The sequence below is a fragment of the Haemaphysalis longicornis genome, unplaced genomic scaffold (assembly GCF_048455015.1).
Source record: "Haemaphysalis longicornis isolate Haplotype H1 unplaced genomic scaffold, Haemaphysalis longicornis Haplotype H1 scaffold_20, whole genome shotgun sequence".
Classification (NCBI taxonomy): Eukaryota; Metazoa; Arthropoda; class Arachnida; order Ixodida; family Ixodidae; genus Haemaphysalis; species Haemaphysalis longicornis.
The window spans coordinates 5,193,279-5,213,654 of record NW_027526296.1 but is presented as its reverse complement, the minus strand read 5'-3'; the positions used below and the strand labels follow the sequence as shown (position 1 = coordinate 5,213,654).

Below are 20,376 nucleotides of genomic sequence, written 5' to 3'. Positions count from 1 at the left end.
GTATCTTTATGCTTATTTTTTTAGTTTCTTGTTGCCATGACAACAGCGGGCTATTTGGTTTGGAAACTCGTATTGTGGGGGCGAGAAAAAGCAGCGAAAGTGGCGAAAGTAGGGCAGGCAGGGCGCGCCAGCCAGTCGCGACAGCCGATGTAGTCGTTGAGTTCGAAAGAATCGCGTAGTGTTCCGTTGTTTTGCGAGCTGCGGATGCGTAGCCTGCGTGCTCTGAGAGGAGTCGGAGAAATGTGCTGACGGTGATTCCCCTTGTTGCCGGCGGGGCCGTCAATTGTCGTCCACCTGGAGAATCGGTGCGCCTTCTTCTGTGAGTGGATAGTAAATAACGGATTTCGTAGATGTATGAAGTAATCAAGCGCTCTTTGCCGGCTTGAGTCGTGCTAGTACAATCGAGTGTAGCCATAATCTGCAGCTGTGGTCACGCGTCAGTGGTTTTCTTATGGTGAATCCGGCGGTGTACGTGCGCAACACGCGTATACATGTTGTGGCGCTCATTTCCTTAAGATGTTTCGTCAGCTGCAAGATCATTAGTAGCTCTTAATGCCGCACACTTTTTTTGAGTATCAGCGTACGATTCTCCTTATGCGTATGTTTTTTGCGACCGGTGGGAGTAATCGCTGCGTGTATCGTGGCCAATGCGAAGTTGAACGTCCGTACTGAACAGCTGCGCGGTACGTTCAGTGCTTTCCAGAAGTCGTGACACGAACCTTCACTGCTGCATCTGTGATTTTAATCTAGCAAAATTGGTTCTCTCTGGTACATGTAACACAAAGTTGATGGCTCCAACGAAGCCGTCTTATCGCAAAGGGTTTTAAATCACGCCCCCGAGAGAGATGTTAGCCCGAGCGGGGAGGGGGGGTTCACAGAACAGGTAGGATTGGGGGGGGTGTAAGTTGAGGGCGGCTGTTGAATTTGAAGACTTTTGGTGTCGCGTACGCGTGAAATAAATTGCCCGGACGCTCAGACGCGAAAGAGAGAAAAGGAGGAGTGCGAGTGGGAAAGGCGAAGGGCGCTTGGCTTTTCCGCCGTTGTGCACACTCCCCGCGCTCTGGGACCGCCCTGCCGGCGTTGAATATTGCCGGAGAAGTGTGCGCTCTGCGCTAGCCTCTGCTCGGGCACTTCCGTGAAGCGACAAGTGTATCAATCGGCGTGTTTTATTTCGCTCTCTGCGACGGCCGCGCTTTGGATTTAACGCTTAATCCTTCGTATTCTAGCGAAGTTACGAGTGCTTCAACCGTGCCTGTGTTGGATATTTCGCGTTCTCTTACGTGAAGCGGCAACTGTTTGGATACGCAGTGTGCGGGTGTGCGCTCTACTGTATCCTCTCCTCATGCTCTTACGTGAAGTGCTTCAACCGTGCCTCTGTGCGTGATTTCGCGTTCTCGGGTGTTGGCCGGCGCTGTAGATTTCGAAGTGCCTCAACCGTTCGCCAGTCGCCGCGTAGTTGGAGCGGCTGTTTCTCAAACGTAGATCTACCGTTCACCCTACATGTGATCGGCTCAACCTTTGGCCCGGAAATTGCATTTTGTGCCCCGATGTTTTTCTGTGATAGCGCAAACGACCATGTTGCTTTCGTTCTTTTTTGTTTCTTCACTAGCGTTCCGTGCTGACGAAACGGCAGTTGTAACTCGCTAAAGTTTCGGCAGGCGCAATGATAACTAGCCTGAGTCCTTCAATGATTTACTACTGCTCGGACGATTTCCTCAGTCAGACAGGATGACCCTTTGGTGTGCGCTTCCGTTGCTAAATGTGTTGTTCCAGGGTTCAAATCTCGTGTGACCCCCCACCCCCCTTTTTCTTTGTCGCTGGCGACCGCTTAGGAAAGTGTCTGGTGTGCACATTCAGTGTACAGCTGACCAATTGCAAAGCGTGGGTGTTATTAAGCTTGTCACAGAGCCTTTGAAGTGATGACTATTGCATTCCTAATGACCAGTTTCCCAAAAGACGCTTCCAGAAGGAGCATATTTAAGCAGTTCTGCTCTCACTGTGTGAATTGCAAAACAGGTTGAAAACAATGTGCTATGGTGGCTGTATTTGGCTTAAGAGTAAAGTGTACATTGCATGTGTTGCTGCGGACCAGCTTATTTATTTATTTATTTATGACATACTGCAGGCCCCACACAGGACCCAAGCAGGAATCACTCACTCAAATATAAACAAACCGACAACACAGGGTAAAATATAGTAACTTGTAAAAACATACTGTCTCAATTTTCAATATGTTCAATCCCATCAATGCTGCAGACAACAGATACAGGCAGATTATTCCAGTCGGATATGGTGTGTGGGAAGAAGGAAAATTTGAAGACGTTTGTCTGGCGCTGCAGCATTGAGGCATATATTGACACGGCTAAGACAGCAAAGATATTTAGATATGTCGATGATTACATGATTGTTACTAGGTCGGTGAAGCCAGAAGAAGTAAACCTTTTAGTCAAGACAGTTAAGAAAACATTTCTGGAGTGCTCTGACGGCTTGGAATTCACTCATGAATTACCAAATGATGGGTCCTTGCAGTTCCTCGATGTGTGTTTTAATTTCTGTGGAACACGCGTGTGTTGGGCGTATCAGCCACGGTCAAAAAAGGCAATTTTGGATTATCGTTCAGCGCATTCGAAGATAGTGAAAAGGGGTATTGGCGTTAGCTGTCTTCGCGGTGCCCTCGAGAAGTCTTGTCAGCACCAAGTCGCCGATAGTGTTCAGCACCAAGTTGCACATTTGAAAGATGCCGGCTTCCCTCGGGAAGTAATAGCAGCAGTGGTTGAAAGCCTATTCGCCGCGAGCTCGACATGTAGGTGGCGACAGCGTCGCGCTGCTAGTGTGGATGCTCCGCTGAGCGGCCCGTAAGAATGCATACTGTGGGCGCGCTTCGTGCCTTTTTCTCGCCGTATGTGCGCACGACAGGTGCAAACAAGAGTGGTATGCTATAGTTCGGTTACACAACGTTCAATGTATAGCATGGAAGTGGCAGTCAGTTTTCATTATTACGCCAAAAAACGTGACGACTCATCGGGAATCTCAGAATGGCCGTAATTGTGACAATGAACTTGTACGCTGTGGCTCGTAGCAAGCTCGATCTTTCCAGACTATGGCTTTGAGCCTTCAATAAAAGCATAAATAGAAACAAATCAGGAAGCCTCGATCTCTGAAATTCAGTTTACAACGGCAATCTCAATCGCTTTCACTGGTAGCATGACGCATTCTTGCATTTGGGGGATGCTCTGAAATGGTAACACTACTTAACTGCCCCGAAATTCCTTCTAAGAGCTTACGATATTTTTTGTGTGTTCAAAAAGCAACATAAAATTACAGAATTTTGATCAGCGCAGAGATATAAATGTAACCGCTCTAACGGGTCTTTTAAATGAAATTTTAGTGACTGTGAAGGAAGGTTTGATGAATAACGGTTTCGGATCACTTATTTACGGCTTTCGTCGCAAGTGAACTTCCGAATTGAATTATCAACGCACGCAGTACAATCAACATCTCATGTTTAGCTCGGTTTTCGCAAAGTGACAAGCAGGCTTACAGTGTGCAAAGCTTCTGGGACCTCACAGTGAACACAAATTTTCTGTGACGGCTGCTCTGTTGACGATTTGCGTTCCTTTTAAAATCTAACAGGTGCCTGCAACAGCGAGATGTGTTTGCATTCTTGCGTATAAGGTCGCTTACGAACCCTAAAGACGGCAATAAATGAAGTTGTGCTGTTGCAGATGTAGTAAAACATTTCCTTTTTATTTCTCGTTGCAAATCAGCGTAACGGGTTCCCGGTAACTACTTTGTTTTGTAAACTGAATATCGCCTTTGTCTTGGCATTTAATTCTTGAGGATTGTTTAAAAAATGAAATTCTGCGCATTTCATTTTTTTTGGGAAGGGTGAGGGGGGGGGTCCTGCCAACGTTGCAAGAGCACCGAGAAGAGAACGCATGTAACGCGCGCGAAAAGCCAAACTATGGTTATAAGTATTATTTACAATCGAAACTACACTAGGCGTCGTGTTCTGTAGCGGTGAAAAAGCAGCACAGGTATTTTCCAAAATGATTAACCCCCCTTTGGTCCGAGATTGTCCAGGAATTGTGGGACGCCTTTTTCAAAATTGTATTGAAAGCAAGCATTGTGGGAAAAAAAAAAAAAAAAAACAGCGAGTCATGGCACACACCCCACACACATGTGGGCAACAACGTGCATTATATATTACGAGTTTTCTCCTCTTTCTTTAAACTTAGGTCCACCTTAAGAGGTTAAGACGTGACCAAATTAGGCATCTGGTTATGCTGAGTGAGACATGTTTCTGGACAAGGTGATTCATGTCGGATTTGAAAAGGATATATATGAAAATGACACACAAAATGCCACATGACTGACGCAAACTCACAACTGCTTAATTTTACTGAAACATTCCCCCTAAATACTCTTGCGCATCCATAGAAACGTATTTAAATAATACGTAAAATTAGCAAATTGATACAGTTGAATAAATGCTTATTCCTCCTCCTGAGTATAACCAACGACTGTCCAAAAATGGTATTTATTTTAGAAAAGGTACGGGAAGGACACGATCACACAGGCGCTTGCGGGTGTAAAATACGTGTCCGGTAATGTATGGGCGATAGCGCACGGGTCGTGTGCAGTGTAAATGTTTTTGTTTGTTTCTTTCTATAAGGACACAGCACAATTTTACAAGGGTGTGGAATTTGCACGCGTATGCACAGGTCTTGTCGCTTCTTACCCGTTTCGCGTACTAAACTTTTATCCTTTAAATAATCGCCACGCCACCTTCAAAAAGCACCCTTCGACGTTCTCGAAACGGCAGATGACTGCACTCAACAATAAGAAAAGTGAAATGTGTGGAAGCAATGTTTATAACACGTTTCACACTCAAGCGGTGACCACAGCGAAGATGTTTCGTGGAATTAAACCAGCGCATTAACCCGCAACGGCCGCTGATTGTTGCGTTTCTAGAGGAAACGAGCACGCAAAGGTTACTATGCCATTGCTTACTGCCCAACGAGCACACATATTGGTTGTTTTGTCGTGTGCAGCACGCGTCTTGCGCCGCACGCAACGTGAAAAAGCAGACGACGCGAGAGCGCCATCCACACTAGGAGCGGTTCGTCCCACCGCCGCCAGGGGCCGACTGTGTTCGCGCTCGGGGCGAATTGCGTGACGTCAAGTCAGGGGCACGGCGTCAAGGGCGAGATGAACCTCGCAAAGAAAGGAGGCCTGTAGTCGTCCCTTACGTGCACAATTTCTCCAACCGCCTTAAAAAGGTGGCGGGGAAATGTGGTGCCGACGTTGTGTTCTCCGCCCCAGAAAAACTAGCACGAATGTGCTCTGCTGTGAATGGCGAGAAGAAGGGTAACCGAAGAAGAGGCATGCCACGCTGTTTGTTGGTTGCAAGCAAGGTGTTGTATACGAAGTGCCTCTATCTGGTGGAAAATGCTATATTGGGCAGACTGGTAGGTGCATAAATGACAGGCTCTGGGAGCACCGTACAGCTGTTCAAGCGCTCGCTGCGGGGGGCCATTTAGCTGACCATTGCCGCCGCTGCCGGTGCGTTCCACACTGTGTTCCAATTTACGAGAAGACAGTAACATTGTGCTGTTTTAAGGACCAAGCCAGCCGTGAATTGTTTGAAGCGTGGTGCATCATGAAAGCCGGTGAAAAGTGTGTAAGCACGGCATCTATTAGTTCATCAAAAAAAGAAATAGATTATCTGGATGCGAACTTGCCACGCGCGTAACAAAATGCACCACTTGACCTTGTATTTTTTCTTTGTGCTTTGAGCATGTTCACGCATGCGCCCTTCCTGTATATCTAGCGCTAGTCCTGTGTGGTCTCTACTTTTGTCCCGTCTTTACCGCGCTACTTGACCATGTTTCCCCAGAAACGCCTGCAGGCGCTACTCACCTAGGAAAAGCTGCTGAATATGCATGCGCCATTGATCAAAGCATTTGAAAGCCGTCCTGCTTCGTGTTGATTGTGCTAATTTTCCTGTTTCCACTGGCTGCTTTATCTGTATGTCACTAGCTAGGTACAGTACTACAGTCTCTAGTGCACCCACATGCATGTATTTTTGTGGCTGTGTTTCTAGGCGAGGCAAAACATTCCCACGAAATCGACATTGCAAGAAAGCCTGGGATGAGGCATCATATTTTATGTTTACTGGCTGATGTTTGTGTCTTTTAAAATGCTCATAACCAGGAAAAGTTCTTGCACACACTCATTTTAAACTTGCATACGTGCACACACTCATTTTAAACTTGCATAACCCTGCATCAGTGTTTGCTTCAGAAGAACACTTCGACTAGTTCCACCAGTCTTGTCTTGCCATTCGCAATCAGTGATGCCACAAGGTGTCTGCAGAACAATGTACAGGGCAGCCGTGCCTGTTTTCAGGACGCTTTGCGAATTTTCATGCACTAATAAAGTACTGCTGCTGCAAGTCGCATATTATTTGTATTCACAACACTGCAATTACCGATGCTGGCCAACATGCTTTTGCACTTTAGTGTCTCTTTAGGCGTCTATAGTGTACCGTAAAACCATTAGGTCCCTCCTGGGCAGATGTACTGAACTATGCTCCTGTGCTATGTCGCTTGTGCATCCCAGTAGATTTACTTCCTCTTTCTCTCTTTTTAAGCATAGCAGCAACCTTTGAGGTGCAAAAAGTGTCGAAACATGAAAAAGTTCAGTGTAGTTTTTTGTGCTTAAAATGAGAGCTACTGTATTTACTCTCATAACGAACACTCCCCCCACTTTTCTTGTTGAGAATTTACTTTTTTGTCACTGAATAAAAAATGCAGCGGGAATATGTCTTATTTTAAGCATGGTTGCTGATGCTGTAGGCGATCACAGTAACGTGATATCGTGCTACAGTACGCGCAGAAATGCTAAAAATGCATTCCAAGAAAAAGAAATCTCATCCGTAGCCGAAGACGTGAGCGCGAATGCCGCGGCTTACAATTTAAAAATTGCGCGTTTGCGGTGCGCCACCTGTCGAATGCAAAACAAACCTTGCGCCATAAAAACGTTGCGGTGTGCGAAGTTCGAACAAAGCACCAAACGTACTCCGCACTCCTTCCCTGCTATTTGATGTTTAGGCTGGTTCTGCCGGCGTGCGAACAAAGCAGTAAACGTACTCCGCACTCCTCTGCTCTTGTTTAGGGCTCGTTCACGGCACCAGCAGCATCAGTGGCGTAGAGTTTGCTGCAATTTTACGGTTTTTTTCTAGTTCGACGGCGAAGTAGCAGTTAATTTCTTCAGCCGTTGTGACATGCGCGGGCGCGACCAACCTTTCTAGTTAGACTGCAAAGCCAGCGTCGATAACGTGGACGTGCTTCGTGCGGGGATGCGTACGCATGGCTGACTACTACGGCGAGGCAACCGTGCGTCGTGGATCGTCGACTGGGAGCCCCCAACCCAACGAGGTACCATAGATGCTCTTCGGCAGTGTCTTTATTTATTGTGGCAAGGTCCTCGGAGGCGTTGCCAAATCACCCCCCTACCCGACCTGGTAAAATCAAGACAGACTGATCAGTTGCAGTTGCAGTTGCGAAGCTACACCAGCGAGTTTTTTTTTTTTTTTTTTTTTTTTGCTACGCATTTATTACAGTAGCGGTGGCTTAAAAATCTGGTTACTACTGATCACACTTGCTTCCGTCACGCTGAACAACGCCACGGGTCAATCATCGATGCCGCTGTCTTTCACGCTCAATTTCAAAGGGAAGAACAGCTGAACTTCGTTGTATGTTCTCTTGGCCGAGGTGAAAGAACATATAGTTTAAATTACATTACATTGAGTTGGGCTGGGATTTTTTGACCACGATTTGAAGCACCCGTGCAAAAACAATCCGCATTTCACTTCATGTTCAAATTAATTTATTTTTCCATACGTAAGATTAAACAATATCAGAATAATGTGTGATGTAATTAATTCTAATTCACAAACAAATAACGCTTATAGTATGGTCCGAGCAAAAAGAGTCAAGCATGTGTGTCATGCTTTTAACATTTTCACAGATGAATGATTTTTAGCCAATTATCTCCTGCCCCCTTCGGTCTATAAAGGGGCACCCCTTGCTGAGGAGGAAAAAAAGACCAACTGAAAATGCTTTAAAAGAGGCTTTAAACGTGTCGTGTTATTACGTGTTCAGTGGATTTAAATGTAACCGAAATGTGGGAAGCATATAATTGTCCTATTTTGGAGAGAATTGTGTTATATGCAAGAGCATAACATGCAACTGTTCCGCTTCGATTTCGTGAGCGATTGAGCAAGTTTTTTTTTTTTTGCTTGGTACCAACACAAATTTTCCTAAAACGCCATTTTTCATACATGGGAAAATTAAGTGAAAGGCGAGTGCTAAACCTGTACAATTTCTTATTCCGCGAAGTAGATCAGAACATGACTTGGAGGCACATCTTTAATACAGTATGCGCATCACCTTGGAACTTCAGCATTTCTTAGTTGTCTGATTGTGAAACTTGTCAGATGAAGTGGGTAATTGAAGTAAAAAAAACATTTGCAGGTTACAGATTGCATATCTGGTTCTCAATAATATTCTCACAACTAAAATAATTCATAATATTACCGTTTAACACGTTTGTGTTTCATAAAATTGTAATTTAAGTAAAAAAATATATTGCAGGTTAGTCATTGTATATCAAGCTTTAAATAATATTTTGAGAATTGAGATAATTTGTGATATTCTCTTTTTACAGGTTTGTGTTCCACAAGGAGTGAAGGTGTCAGCACAGAAGCTTGAACGAAACTGCCGGAAAGCATTCTACTACTGCTAAGCATTTGTAGATGTCAAAATTAGGAAGTCACAAAAGCAACTCAGCAGAACGACCCATTCCTCAACTGGCCAGTCTCGCCGACTGCTGTCATCAAGCTGCATGAGGTGCTCAACCACGGGCTCGACTGCGCCAATGGGCTTCGCCTTCTAAAACCCACATCGGACAAAAGTGCCGCATTCTTCCGCTACTTTCAAGATGATACGACCCCAGCAGCCGCACTAGCTCCTCATAAAACGAAGCTGGCAAGGCAGGAGGACGGTGAGGGCCTGCTCGCTAGCAGCGCTGTAAATCCCCCAGTCAGCACCGTCTACCACTGGTTCTGCGGGTGGCGGAGAGGGCAGTATGGCGACGAAGGAGTGAGCCCCCTCACTAAGCTGGACAGAAGAGCACCAAATCACGTTGAACATTGTAAGTAGCTATGTACCCCAGCACACTCCATATATTGCTACTTTTATGTGACCTGTGCCAACGTTTATGCAAACATGGTATCTCTCTCAGTTTAATTTTCAGCTTCAAGCAAGCTATCATGCAGTGTAGACGGAAAGCTATCGCAGAAACTCTGTTCTGCAGTGTTGAATTTTCTAATTCGGGAGAAAGGCAGCGATGAGCACATGCACAGCCACGGCGCACTTAACTAGACTTGTCTGATGCACCTGTCCTAATGAAGATGGCACAGCCTGACTGAAAGCCTGTGCTTGTAAAACTACTTTTAAATTATGGCCCAGACGTTCGTATGTCTCAGTACATACCTTCGCTCTACTATTTTTGTTCCACTTAGAAGGAATAAATGGGCGTGTGGTATTCGCCACAACAGTGCAGCTCATAATACATCTTTATACGTGGCACAGCTAACAGCAGCCTGGCGTGGGAGCAATGCGCAATTTGAATCAAATTCAATGTGAAGTGAATTTTTACTATTCACATTTGAAAATAATTCATTTGCAGTAATCTTTTGCCATTTACATTCGAATATATGTAATTCGCGGTTGGTTTCTACTATTCGTATTTGAGAATATTTGATCTGATTCACAGTCAGTTTTCACTATTCCTAACTGTTTACAGCATGTCTGGAGGGGGCATTCAGGAAGCTTGACTGGGAAAGCAAATACAGGACAACTCCCAAGAAGCCAGCACCAGCACACCCACAGGGCAAGGCCAACCGGTGGCAGCAGAGCCTGAACAGCAGCAGCTGCCTATGGATACCGAGCCACAGCTGGAGGCCCAGGGCTCAACTGGAAGCAGTCACCAACGTGAGGTGTTGAGGTGTGGCTTGTGGTCGTGCATTTATTTTAGCAAAGCCTAATAATTGTGACCCTTACTCCAGTTACTGGACACCTAGGTAGCAACTAGACACCTGAACAAGATCTGTTTCTCAGCAACACACTCCACTTTTGGCCAGAGCTACCTATTTTATAACCACGTGCATGCATTTTTTCCGGGGTCTCTTGTAGTAAAATTTATTTTTACGAAGGTACAATTGCAGGAGCTAAGTAGAAGAAGGCTACAGGATGCCAAAAAAGACACTCCAAAAATTAAGGCAATCCAACATGACTGCGTAGCATCATAGCAGAAGCAAGACGAACAAGTTTTTCTAATGCATGTAAAGGGGAGCAAGAATGAAGTAGTATTCATGTGTCACAGCTAGTGTGAAATTTTGTATGCTGGCTGTCGTATGTCTTCCGAGGCCCTTTCTGACATAGGGAGGGTGCTAAGAGGAGGAGGAATAAACTTTCATTAAACAGCACTGTGCTGGTGTTAGGGGCCCCCACCAGGTGGGACAGTCTTCAGCCCAGCTTAAAAGAAAAAGTGTTAAACAGACTCTGCCAGGATCCAATCTCATACCATTAGATACATAGTCAGTTGCACAGTGCAAGTTTTTGAGATGTAAAATTTTACATTCTGGTCTTAATGTTTTTTCTGTGTGTTTCGCTGAATAGTCCTTGTATGCCACTAAGGCCCTGTGAATAAAAAGGTGCCTTGCGAAAGCGCTAGGTCAGGGGCTCTCAAGTAAGGCTTTGAGGAACCCTGGGATTTTGAAGAGGCGTTGCTTGGGTTCTGTGAGACTAAAGTGACTATGGTGTTGTGCTGCTGAGCCCAAGGACATGGGTTCGATACCGGCTGCGGTAGCAATTTTCCTGATAGAAGTGAAAAGCGAAAGAGTCTGTGTGTCGAGATTTCGGCGCACGTTAACTCTTCCTAGCTGACCAAAATTAAACCCCAGCTGTCTCCACTACAGCGCGCCTCATAAGCAAGGTGTAGTTTCGGTACCTTGCAGTCAATCAATCAATCAGTCATTATTATGTAACTGAACATGGCACTAAACAAAGCTTTTTCTTGTGTTTTATTTTAGTTCAATGAATGCATTAATGTTTGTGAAACTAATCTGTAAATACCTGCGTAGTATTCTCTGGTCCAAAGTGGTTATCTAAGCTTGGCAGGGGAAGGTGAGTTCTGTGAACATTTTTCTGCCCTAATGGGTTTCCCAGTAGGCCCATAGTTGAATACTACGGAACACCCTTATTACTTCAGCAGTGCAAAGAAGACAATAGTAAAGATAGGAGATGCAACAAATTTTGAGTAAATCTGTGGTATATCCTGAACAAATTTTTCGTAGGACACTGCGGAGCTGCAGAAGATCTACGAGGAGTGGTGGCGCCAGCCTTCCCTAGCTGCTGGCAACCCATATTATGCCACTGCCCTTCAGCAGCTGCTGCGGCAGATGCACAAGATCAGAAAGGAGCCCCAGGAAGGAGCCTGCCCATGAAGGCAGGCTTCACCAGCGCCCGGAGGTGCGGCTGTACCGTCAAGGTCCAGCCCACAAGCATTGCCAGGCGTCGCTCTGGGGTCAACCGGGGACCAGGTAGAGTGCCTGCTGGCCAAGAGCTCGGCTAGCAAGAAGGTCAAGCGGTCCTCACGCCCTGAACCTCAGCGTCAGAGATGGGGTGCCGCACGCCAAAGCTCTCGGACTACAGAAGGGACAGAAGGCACCTAATAGGGTGCCCCTTGTGTGGGCCTCTTCATTTAGGGTTATGTTTTCTCCGGAGGTGTGTGAATGGCACTACAAGTCGTAAATGAATAGCGAAAACTCACGGGAAATCAACTCCAATATTTTTAAATGCACATGTCTCTGCATTAAAGGCCAACTGCACTCAAATTTTTTTTTGTCCAAATAAGCAGTCTAAGCTCTTAAAATCACCTTGGCGAAATCCTGAGCTTCGCAAGCACACTGCACACTAGGTACCATCGTTCAAAGTAGCTCCATGCAGACGACGTTTGCACCTGGTGGAGAGTTGCCGAAACAAGTTCCGAGCTGCCTGTGACGGAGGTTGGGGAACCTGTCCCGTGAAGCTCGCATTTCTCCGGCGACTTGCAGGGCGCTCCGCCAGGTGCAGGGATGTGCTCGCCCGAAGTTTCTCTGCTACACCAGCGCGCTGTACCGCCGTCACCATCACATGTTTAAACTAACTGCATAGGCAGGCGTATCCGCCATTTTTTTTTTTTTTTTCAATGTAAGAAAAAAAAAGAAAGAAAGATGAGAAGCCTACAAACTATTCATGCGCTTGCGAATGTCTTGGTGTTAGCAAACCTCTTTTTACTTAAAAATAAAATGTTTACTCAAAGATAAAAATAGCGCGAAATGAGCACATGCCTTACATTTGTCATTCCTATTGCATTTACCACAGAAAAAAAAATATATTTTATAACTTTTTGGCCGCTTGCATCCCACGTCCAATATGGGCCATATTTGGGCTGGCCCAACGCCACCTCTATCCTTTAGACCTTTTCAAAAGTTTGACGACCTAAATAGAGTTGTTGTACACGCGGCTATAAACGCTTGTGTGACTTTTGCCTCACTCGCTAAGTGAGCCAAAATCAGCCTTTCTCTAAGTAACAAATACATCAGCACAAATATCGGCCGTCGTCTTCATCAAGTGCGAAAACTAACGAAACTTCTCCTCTCCTAAATAATAGACTAGATTTTTAAAAGTTCAATTCCCAAGTGAAGTATTTACTTTGAGTGTTAGATTTAGTTTATTTGAAAGTAAAATTTTTTCAGCAGCACCTGTCTCTGGTTAAAGTAGAAAACAGTGGCAGATAGGAAATGTTTTCGTGCTTTAGTGCATCATTTAGCTGTGGAAGCTGGCTTATCGTTTTAGATCCGTTTTATAATTCGTTTCCTGATGGGCAGCAAGGCAAAAAATACTGGGTTGATATTCACGAAGCTGTTTGCACATAATGTATGGTAAAAATAGTGATCGATCGCAGCCCGCGTGCGGTTTGTTCCCTTCAAAGAGAGAGACGTGATAGCTGAAGCGTCGGCTATAACAAAAGCTCCTTTTCGAAATCGTACGGGCAAGTAGCGTTGTAAATCAGGGTCCGCTTTTTTAGTAAACTATGCTGTTGGGCTAGTTGGTTCATTGCTTAAGGAAAATCGAGCGCTACAAACGAGGACAGAAAAAACGAAGAACGACGAGACAGATGCGCTACTAACAACTGATTTATTCCAAGGAAAGACAGCGATATAAGTAGCTTGTCTACAAACGCACAAACATACACAAAGGATAATAGATCTGAAAAAGATACTATAAAAACAAAATACCCACAGCTGAAGACAATAATCACACCTTTTTATCGCATGTTGTCTAGGATCCGGTACTCCTTCGAAAACAGGGATAGCGATGCTTCACTGATACAGCCTGCACTGTTTTTTTTTTTTGGATAAAATACGCTTCGCGCAGTTCTTGCGCCACGGTGTCACGACTCTTTCCGATAATGATTGTCTCTGTCAGTCTCGGAAGGCATCCTTTGCCACACTCGCGGTAGTGATGAGGCAAATGCGACCCGGTGCCATTCTTCATGGAAAGATCATGTTCCCTGAGGCGGTCATTTACGCATCGGCTGGTTTGTCTGATGTACACCTTACCGCAGAAGCAGTCATCGAAGTATCTCGGGAACACCTTGGGTATCTGCTAAAATAATTCCAATGCCTTGTTTTAAATTGCTTCCATTGTAATATTTGCAGTCGTGACTGAAATAGATGCTCCCATAGCGGTACCGAAAACTTGCCTGTAGAATTCGCTTTTGTGCGAGAAGCAAGCGTTAGACAGGCAAAACCGTAGCAAGGTGCAGAGCTCAGTGACATCGAACGGCGTGCGATACACTAATGTCATGTCCTTGTGGAGGAACTGCCTGGAAGTGGAGCCCTTGCTCGTGTCTTCAGAAAACGTGGTGTGCAGATCGCGCATGTGCAAGCAAGCAAGCTCAAGGGTGACTTGCTTAACATAAAGGATCCTCCCTCGGCAACGTTTCCCTGGTGTGGTCTACAAAATCCCATGCGCCAACTGCGAATCGGTATACATTGGTGAAAGCGGAAATTTTTGCCGGCGTCTTAAACAGCACAAAAATGACGTCACCAAGGGCCACACCGTGACGAATGCACTTGCAGAGCATGCCGAGAAGATGGGCCACAAGATAGAGTGGGACCACGCGCGCATCATAGCCATGGAGTGGAGTGGATAAACTTTATTAAGACGAGCTTCAGGTGCCCACCAGGTGCGGGGCCTCCTGTAGTCCAGGAAGCCCTGGTCCGCGCTGGCTGCCCTAGCCCTCTCCGCCAGGATACGCTGGACTGAGAGGTCGGAGCTGGCCAGCTGGTCCGCCCACTGCTCGTACGTTGGGTGAGGATTTGGGGTAAGAGATGGGGTTTTCTGACACTCCCATACCATGTGGTACAGGGTGCCTGGTTGGTGACAGAAATTACACGTTGAGTAGTAGAGGGTGGGGTACATGGCATGGAGGAAAGGCAGTCGCCTGTGCTCTGGATAAATGGGGATGTGGTGGCGGGAAGCGTCGTCGTTCGTGGCGGTAATGGGCGAGGATGTCCGCGTATGAATTCAGAGTAGCGGGCTTGGGAGAGCGAAGGGGCTGTGTGACTTCGCCTTCTTGAGAAACGGCTCGGTGTGTATGAATGCGGGCAGCGGCGTGTGCCGCCTCGTTCCCCTCGAAGGACTCATGTCCGGGGGTCCAGATGATGTGCATTTCCGGGAGCTGGTGCACACTTTGCAGAATTATTAAGGCCGTGGGTGTTATTCGACCTAGCAGGAAGTTGCGGCAGGCGGATTATAGTGAAGTAGTTGTTTCCAGTGGTGGCGGCTAGAGCGATGGCAAGTCCTTCTGCTGCCTCAATAGATGTCGTGTGTACTGTAGCGGCCGTCAGTTCTGCACTGTTGGCTTCGGTGACACTCACGGCATGTTCCGGTTGTTGGTGGTATGGAGAGGCATCCGTGTAACGAGTACAGGGAGAGTTGGGGAAGCGTTTTCTAAGGGCTCGTATCCGGGCTTCTCGGCGTGCCTTGTTATAGATGGGGTGCATATTTCTGGGAATGGGTGCGATTGTGATGTACTGTCGGATGGTTAGAGGGATGCGTTGCCTCTGTTCGCATTTTGGGGAAGGCCTGTAGCCGAGCCAGGTAAGTGTAGCCCTGCCGGTTGGCGTGAGCTTAAGTCACGTGAATGGGAGATGCGATGAGCTTCTTCCAGTTCCTCCCATGTATTATGGATGCCGAGCTGTAGAAGTTTTCTTGTTGCTATTTTTGGAGGCAGTCCAAGGGCGGCCTCGTAGGCCTGGTGTATGGCGATGTTTAGCTTTTCTTTCTCTGCGGGTTTCAGGGCCAAATACGGTGGCGTAACCTGGCTAATAAGGAGGGCGTGAATGATGCGCAGGCTGTCAGCTTCTTGTAGCCCAAGTCGCTGATGGGAGATCCTGCGGATGAGGTGAATGAGCTGGTCAAGAGTCCGTTGCAAGGGAAGGATAGTCTGAGTGCCTGAGCCATCTTTTGGTATGGTGAGGCCTAATATGCGTAGGAGTGGGACATTGGGGACGCGTTGCTCATTAATGGTAAGTTCTGGATCTGGTATGGGATCTGGACGCTTCTTATATGTCCTTTTGCACAGGGTTAGAAGGGCAGATTTTTCGGGGGCACAATCGAGTCCTCGGGCTTTCAGGTATTGTTGGGTGACCTGAATGGCTGCTTGAAGTGCATCTTGCTGGTTGCCCGGAGATCCAGTGGGGACCCAGAGCGTTAGGTCGTCCGCGTATATTGCGTGGCGAAGATTCGGGATGGCTTTTAGTAGGGGTGGCAAGTCTTTCATTATGAGGTTGAATAGTATTTGGGATACTACCAACCCCTGCGGAGTGCCCTTTGGCAGGGTTTTAAATGCGTCGGATCGACGGTGCCCGATGCCCACTGTTGCTGTGTGCTGGGTTAGAAAGGAGACAAAGTATTGGAATGTGCGCTCGCCACAGTTTGTAGATGCGAGGCCTTGAAGGATGGCTTGGTGAGAAACGTTGTCGAATGCCCCTTAATGTCAAGGGCCAAGATGGACCGCTTGCTGTGGCTATTAAAGTCGTCCAGCACTTCCTCCTTAAGCCGAAGTAGTATGTCTTGGGTTGACAGATGTGGGCGGAAGCCGTACATCGTGTCAGGGAAGTAGCCGTTGTCTTCAACGTGGGGCAAGAGCTGGTTGTAAACCAGGTGTTCAAACAATTTGCCGACACATGAGGTCAGAGAAATAGGCCTCAGATTCTTGGAGTTCAAGGGTTTGCCGGGCTTGGGGATGAAAGTGACGTCTGCGTGTTTCCACTGTGGGGGCAAGGAACCCGCCAGCCAGCACTCATTGATGTAGACTAGAAGATTTTCTAGGACGGCATGGTCGAGGTTTCGCAATAATTTGTTAGGGATTTTGTCTCGACCCGGAGTGGTGTTTCGGGTGAGGTTGTACGCTGCCGCCTCGATTTCAGCAATGGAGAACGGCTCATCCATTTTGGGATTCGGATCGCCTGTGTAGTCAGGTGCCTGGGTGGGTTGGACATGAGGTGGGGGCGCCAAGGCTTGCTTAATAAGTTCGTCCAACAAGTCTTCTTCTGTGCCCGGGTAATTGTGGATTAATCGGCGAAGCTGGTCTGCTGCGACCGCCTTATATTCACCGGGGCCCATAAGGGAACGGAGCAGGTACCATGTGCGGCGGGTTCCCAGCGTTCCTTGCAGCTTGTTGCAGAACTGCGTCCAGTTGTGCTGGCTCAGCTCACGTGCGTACACTTCAGCTTCTGCCGTAATTTCCGCAATGCGGATCTTCAGCTTGCGGTTCGTCTTGTTCTTTTTCCACCGCCTGATTAGCCCTCTACGGGCGTCCCAGAGGTGGAGGAGATAGGCATCGATGGCTGGGTTATCCTGCGTAAGGGAAAGTTCCTTGGCGTGTTTTCTTGCCTCTTGAATGAGCTTGGTAGTCCATTCCTCGAGACTGTTATCCGATCAGCGGGGGTGGTTTCTCGGAAGTTCTTCCAATTTGTTATGCACGCAGTGCCAATTTTTTGGCTGCTCGCTCTTTGATGGGAGATTTGTGACTGAATTATGTAGTGGTCACCGGGAAAGAATATCGCAACGAGGCTCAATCTTGAATCGCTAATAATTCAGACAACAAGCAACACAATCAACAGATCATCTGGCACTCTAAACCATGTGTACTCCCGTACATTACGTCATGCGCTCAACGCTACTTAGGAGCCTGCTGCTAAGCCATCAATCCATTATGAACAAGGGATCCATACGGATCCTGAAACGTCAATTTTGTTGCAACATTTATACAAATGCCTTTACCTGACCAGATGGCATTCCGTCGAACTCTCGACAAAGACAGAGATTGGCTTATAGGTTTATAGATGACGCAGCTACACTCTCACACCTACTCACAGTGCTACTTGGGAGTGCCACATCAAAGGGAACATTAAGGCGTCTCTCGCAGCAGAGCGCACATGCAGCAAGCTACTCTGTGAAGCACAGCTCAATGGGTAGGCCACGCATCACACATAAAACAGCAACTGTATGTCACAGCTTTGCTTGTTAATCATCTGTACAGACTGTGTAGGTGAATTTTTTTGCCAATGCACTTAGTGAGAGATGTTGCTGTGCTTTGTTTGTGTGGGTGCTGCTACAATTGCTGAAGTTGTTAATGTGAATGTACTGAGTGATAGGAGTATGCATATGACTGAAGTTGTGTTTTTATGGTTCGCATAATGCCACCTTTTTAAGGCTAGGACGCAGGCTCCTGCTTGTGATTCTTGCTTTTGATGTTTTGTACTTGCATATCTTTGTGGTGCAAACAAATAAACTTTGTTGCAAGTCAAGCACTTGTCGTGTCCTTCTTTCAGGCCTGTGGGCAGCAGAAATGCCACAAGGTGTAATATGCGCAGAATGTAGCTCACTCATTTCAACCACGAAGAACTACACTGAACTTTTTCATGTTTCGACACTTTTTGCACCTCAAAGGTTGCTGCTATGCTTAAAAAGAGAGAAAGAGGAAGTAAATATATTGGGATGCAAAAGCGACATAGCACAGGAGCATAGTTCAGCACATCTGCCCAGGAGGGACCTAATGGATTTATGGTACAATACAGACGCCTAAAGAGACACTAAAGTGCAAAAGCAAGTTGGCCAGCATCAGTAATTACAGTGTTGTGAATACAAATAATATGCCACTTGCAGCAGCAGTACTTTATTAGTGCATGAAAATTCCCAAAGTGGCGTGAAAACAGGCATGGCTGCCCCATATATTGTTTTGCACGACAACTTGTGACATTACTAATTGCGGATGTCAAGACATGACTGGTGGAACTAGTCGAAGCGTTCTTCTGAAGCAAACACTGATGCAGGGATATGAATGTGTGCAATAACTTTTCCTGGTCTTGTGCTTCTTAAAAGACAAAAACCTCATCTAGCAAACATAAAATATGATGCCTCATCCCACACTTTGTTGCAGTGTCGATTTCATCAGAATGTTTTGCCTTGCCTACAAGCACAGCCACAAAAATGCATGCATGTGGGTGCACTAGAGACTGTAGTACTGTACCTAGCTAGTGACTTAGCGCATACAGATAAAGCAGCTAGTGACAGCAGGGGATTATGAGCACAATCAGCAGGAAACAAGACGGCTGTGAAATGCTTTGATCAATGGCGCAGGCATGTTCGCGTAGCAGCTTTTCCTAGGTGGTGCCACTGCGGGCGTTCCTAGGGAAGCTTTGCCGATGTCATAATGCCCTGCCAGCAAAGAGATGGGGCTGGGTGGCCTATTTTGCTGTACGCCGCCACACCAAGGTAGCATTAGGTAGAATGTAACAGAATGACAGAACGTAACTTTGAAAAGTGAAGGGCAATCAGAAAAGTTTTTAAGAAGGCGGTAACAACTGAATAGTCGGGCTTGGCTTGCTCTGGGCGCTTTGTGACGTGCCCTGATATGTTTCCAAAAAGCGAAAGAGAAAAAGCCAGTTCGATGAATAAAAGAAAAGGCTTTGAAAAATTGTGGTTTTTCTGGCAGACCAACTTTTACAGCCAGTTCAGCACTGTTAGCTGGCCTGCAGCAACACATGCATGTACACTTCACTCTTAAAAGAGTGTCTCGTGCACAAATTCGGCGTACAGCAGACCGATTGCAAAGCGTGGGTGTTAGCAAGTTTGTCACATAGCCTTTGATGTGATGACTATTGCATTATAATGACCAGTTTCCCAAATATGCTTCCAGAAGTGAGCATTTTTAAGCAATTCTGCTCTCACCATGTGAACTGCACGACAGGTGAAAACAATAGCTACCGTGGCTGTAGCCAAAGAAAACGGGGGGCGAAATTTGATTAAGCACCGGACAACACATTTAGCAACGGAAGCACACACCAAAGGCCACAATGAAGACATGAGGAAACGTAGAGCGTTGAAGTTTACAAGACGACCACAGAATAAAGGGACAAACGAAACGCTTGGTGTGATTCATTTGCTCCTTTATTCTGTGGTCGTCTTTTAAACTTCAGCGCGCTGCTTTTCCTCATGTCTTCATACCAACTAGCCCAACACCCAAGGTTTACTGAATAACACAATTAAAGGTCATCCTGCCTGATGGAGGCAACGCATGTGAGCAATAGTAAATCACTGAAGGACTCTGGCCAGATATCATTCCGCCTGATGAAACTTTAGGGAGTTCCAATTGCCGTCTCGTCAGCACGGAACGCTAGAAAAAAAATATATCTGAAGCAACACGGTTGTCTGCACCCGTGGTCTGCACTATCGCAGAAACAATCAGGGCACAAAAAGCAATTTTCGGGCCAAAGGTTAAGCTGATTCCATGTAGGGTAAACAGTGCAGATCCACGTTTGACAAACAGCCGTTCCAACCACGCGGCGATTTGCGAACGGCTGAGGAGGCACTTCGAAATCCACAGCGGCGGGCAACACCTGACAATTAAAGGTTGACTTTATAACTTTTACAGTGGCGGTCGATCACCACAGGGTGAATGGTGTAGATCTAGATACACGCTCGAGAAACAACCGGTTCATATACACGGCGATTGGCGAACGGTTGAGGCACTTCGAAATCTACAGCAGCGGGCAACGCCTGAGAACGCGTAATCACGCACAGAGGCACGGTTGAAGCACTTCACGTAAGAGCATGAGGAGCGGATGCGGTAGCGCTGTATCCAAACCACGACCGGCTGTCGTGACCCAAACCACGACCGGCTTGATCC

The 20,376-nt window shown here is 46.6% G+C and overlaps 2 protein-coding genes across 3 annotated transcripts in view; both read left to right on the top strand.

Moving 5' to 3' along the window:
* Positions 1-36: 36 nt before the first annotated feature.
* LOC144172373 (uncharacterized) lies at positions 37-18,393 on the top strand. Its single transcript, XM_077701128.1, has 4 exons — positions 37-57; positions 8,835-9,219; positions 9,874-10,061; positions 11,426-18,393. The coding sequence occupies exons 1-4, from the start codon at positions 37-39 to the stop codon at positions 11,573-11,575; spliced, it is 744 nt and encodes a 247-aa protein (XP_077557254.1). The 3' UTR covers positions 11,576-18,393.
* Positions 39-20,376, top strand: part of LOC144172327 (putative 3-hydroxybutyryl-CoA dehydrogenase) — a 37,135-nt gene continuing 16,797 nt past the window's right edge. Inside the window, exon 1 of one of the 2 annotated variants that reach the window (XM_077701089.1) lies at positions 39-305. The gene's annotated coding sequence lies outside the window, so the exon portion shown is untranslated. Of the gene's footprint in view, positions 320-20,376 lie in introns of both variants that reach the window. The other variant, XM_077701088.1, reaches the window with a different exon arrangement.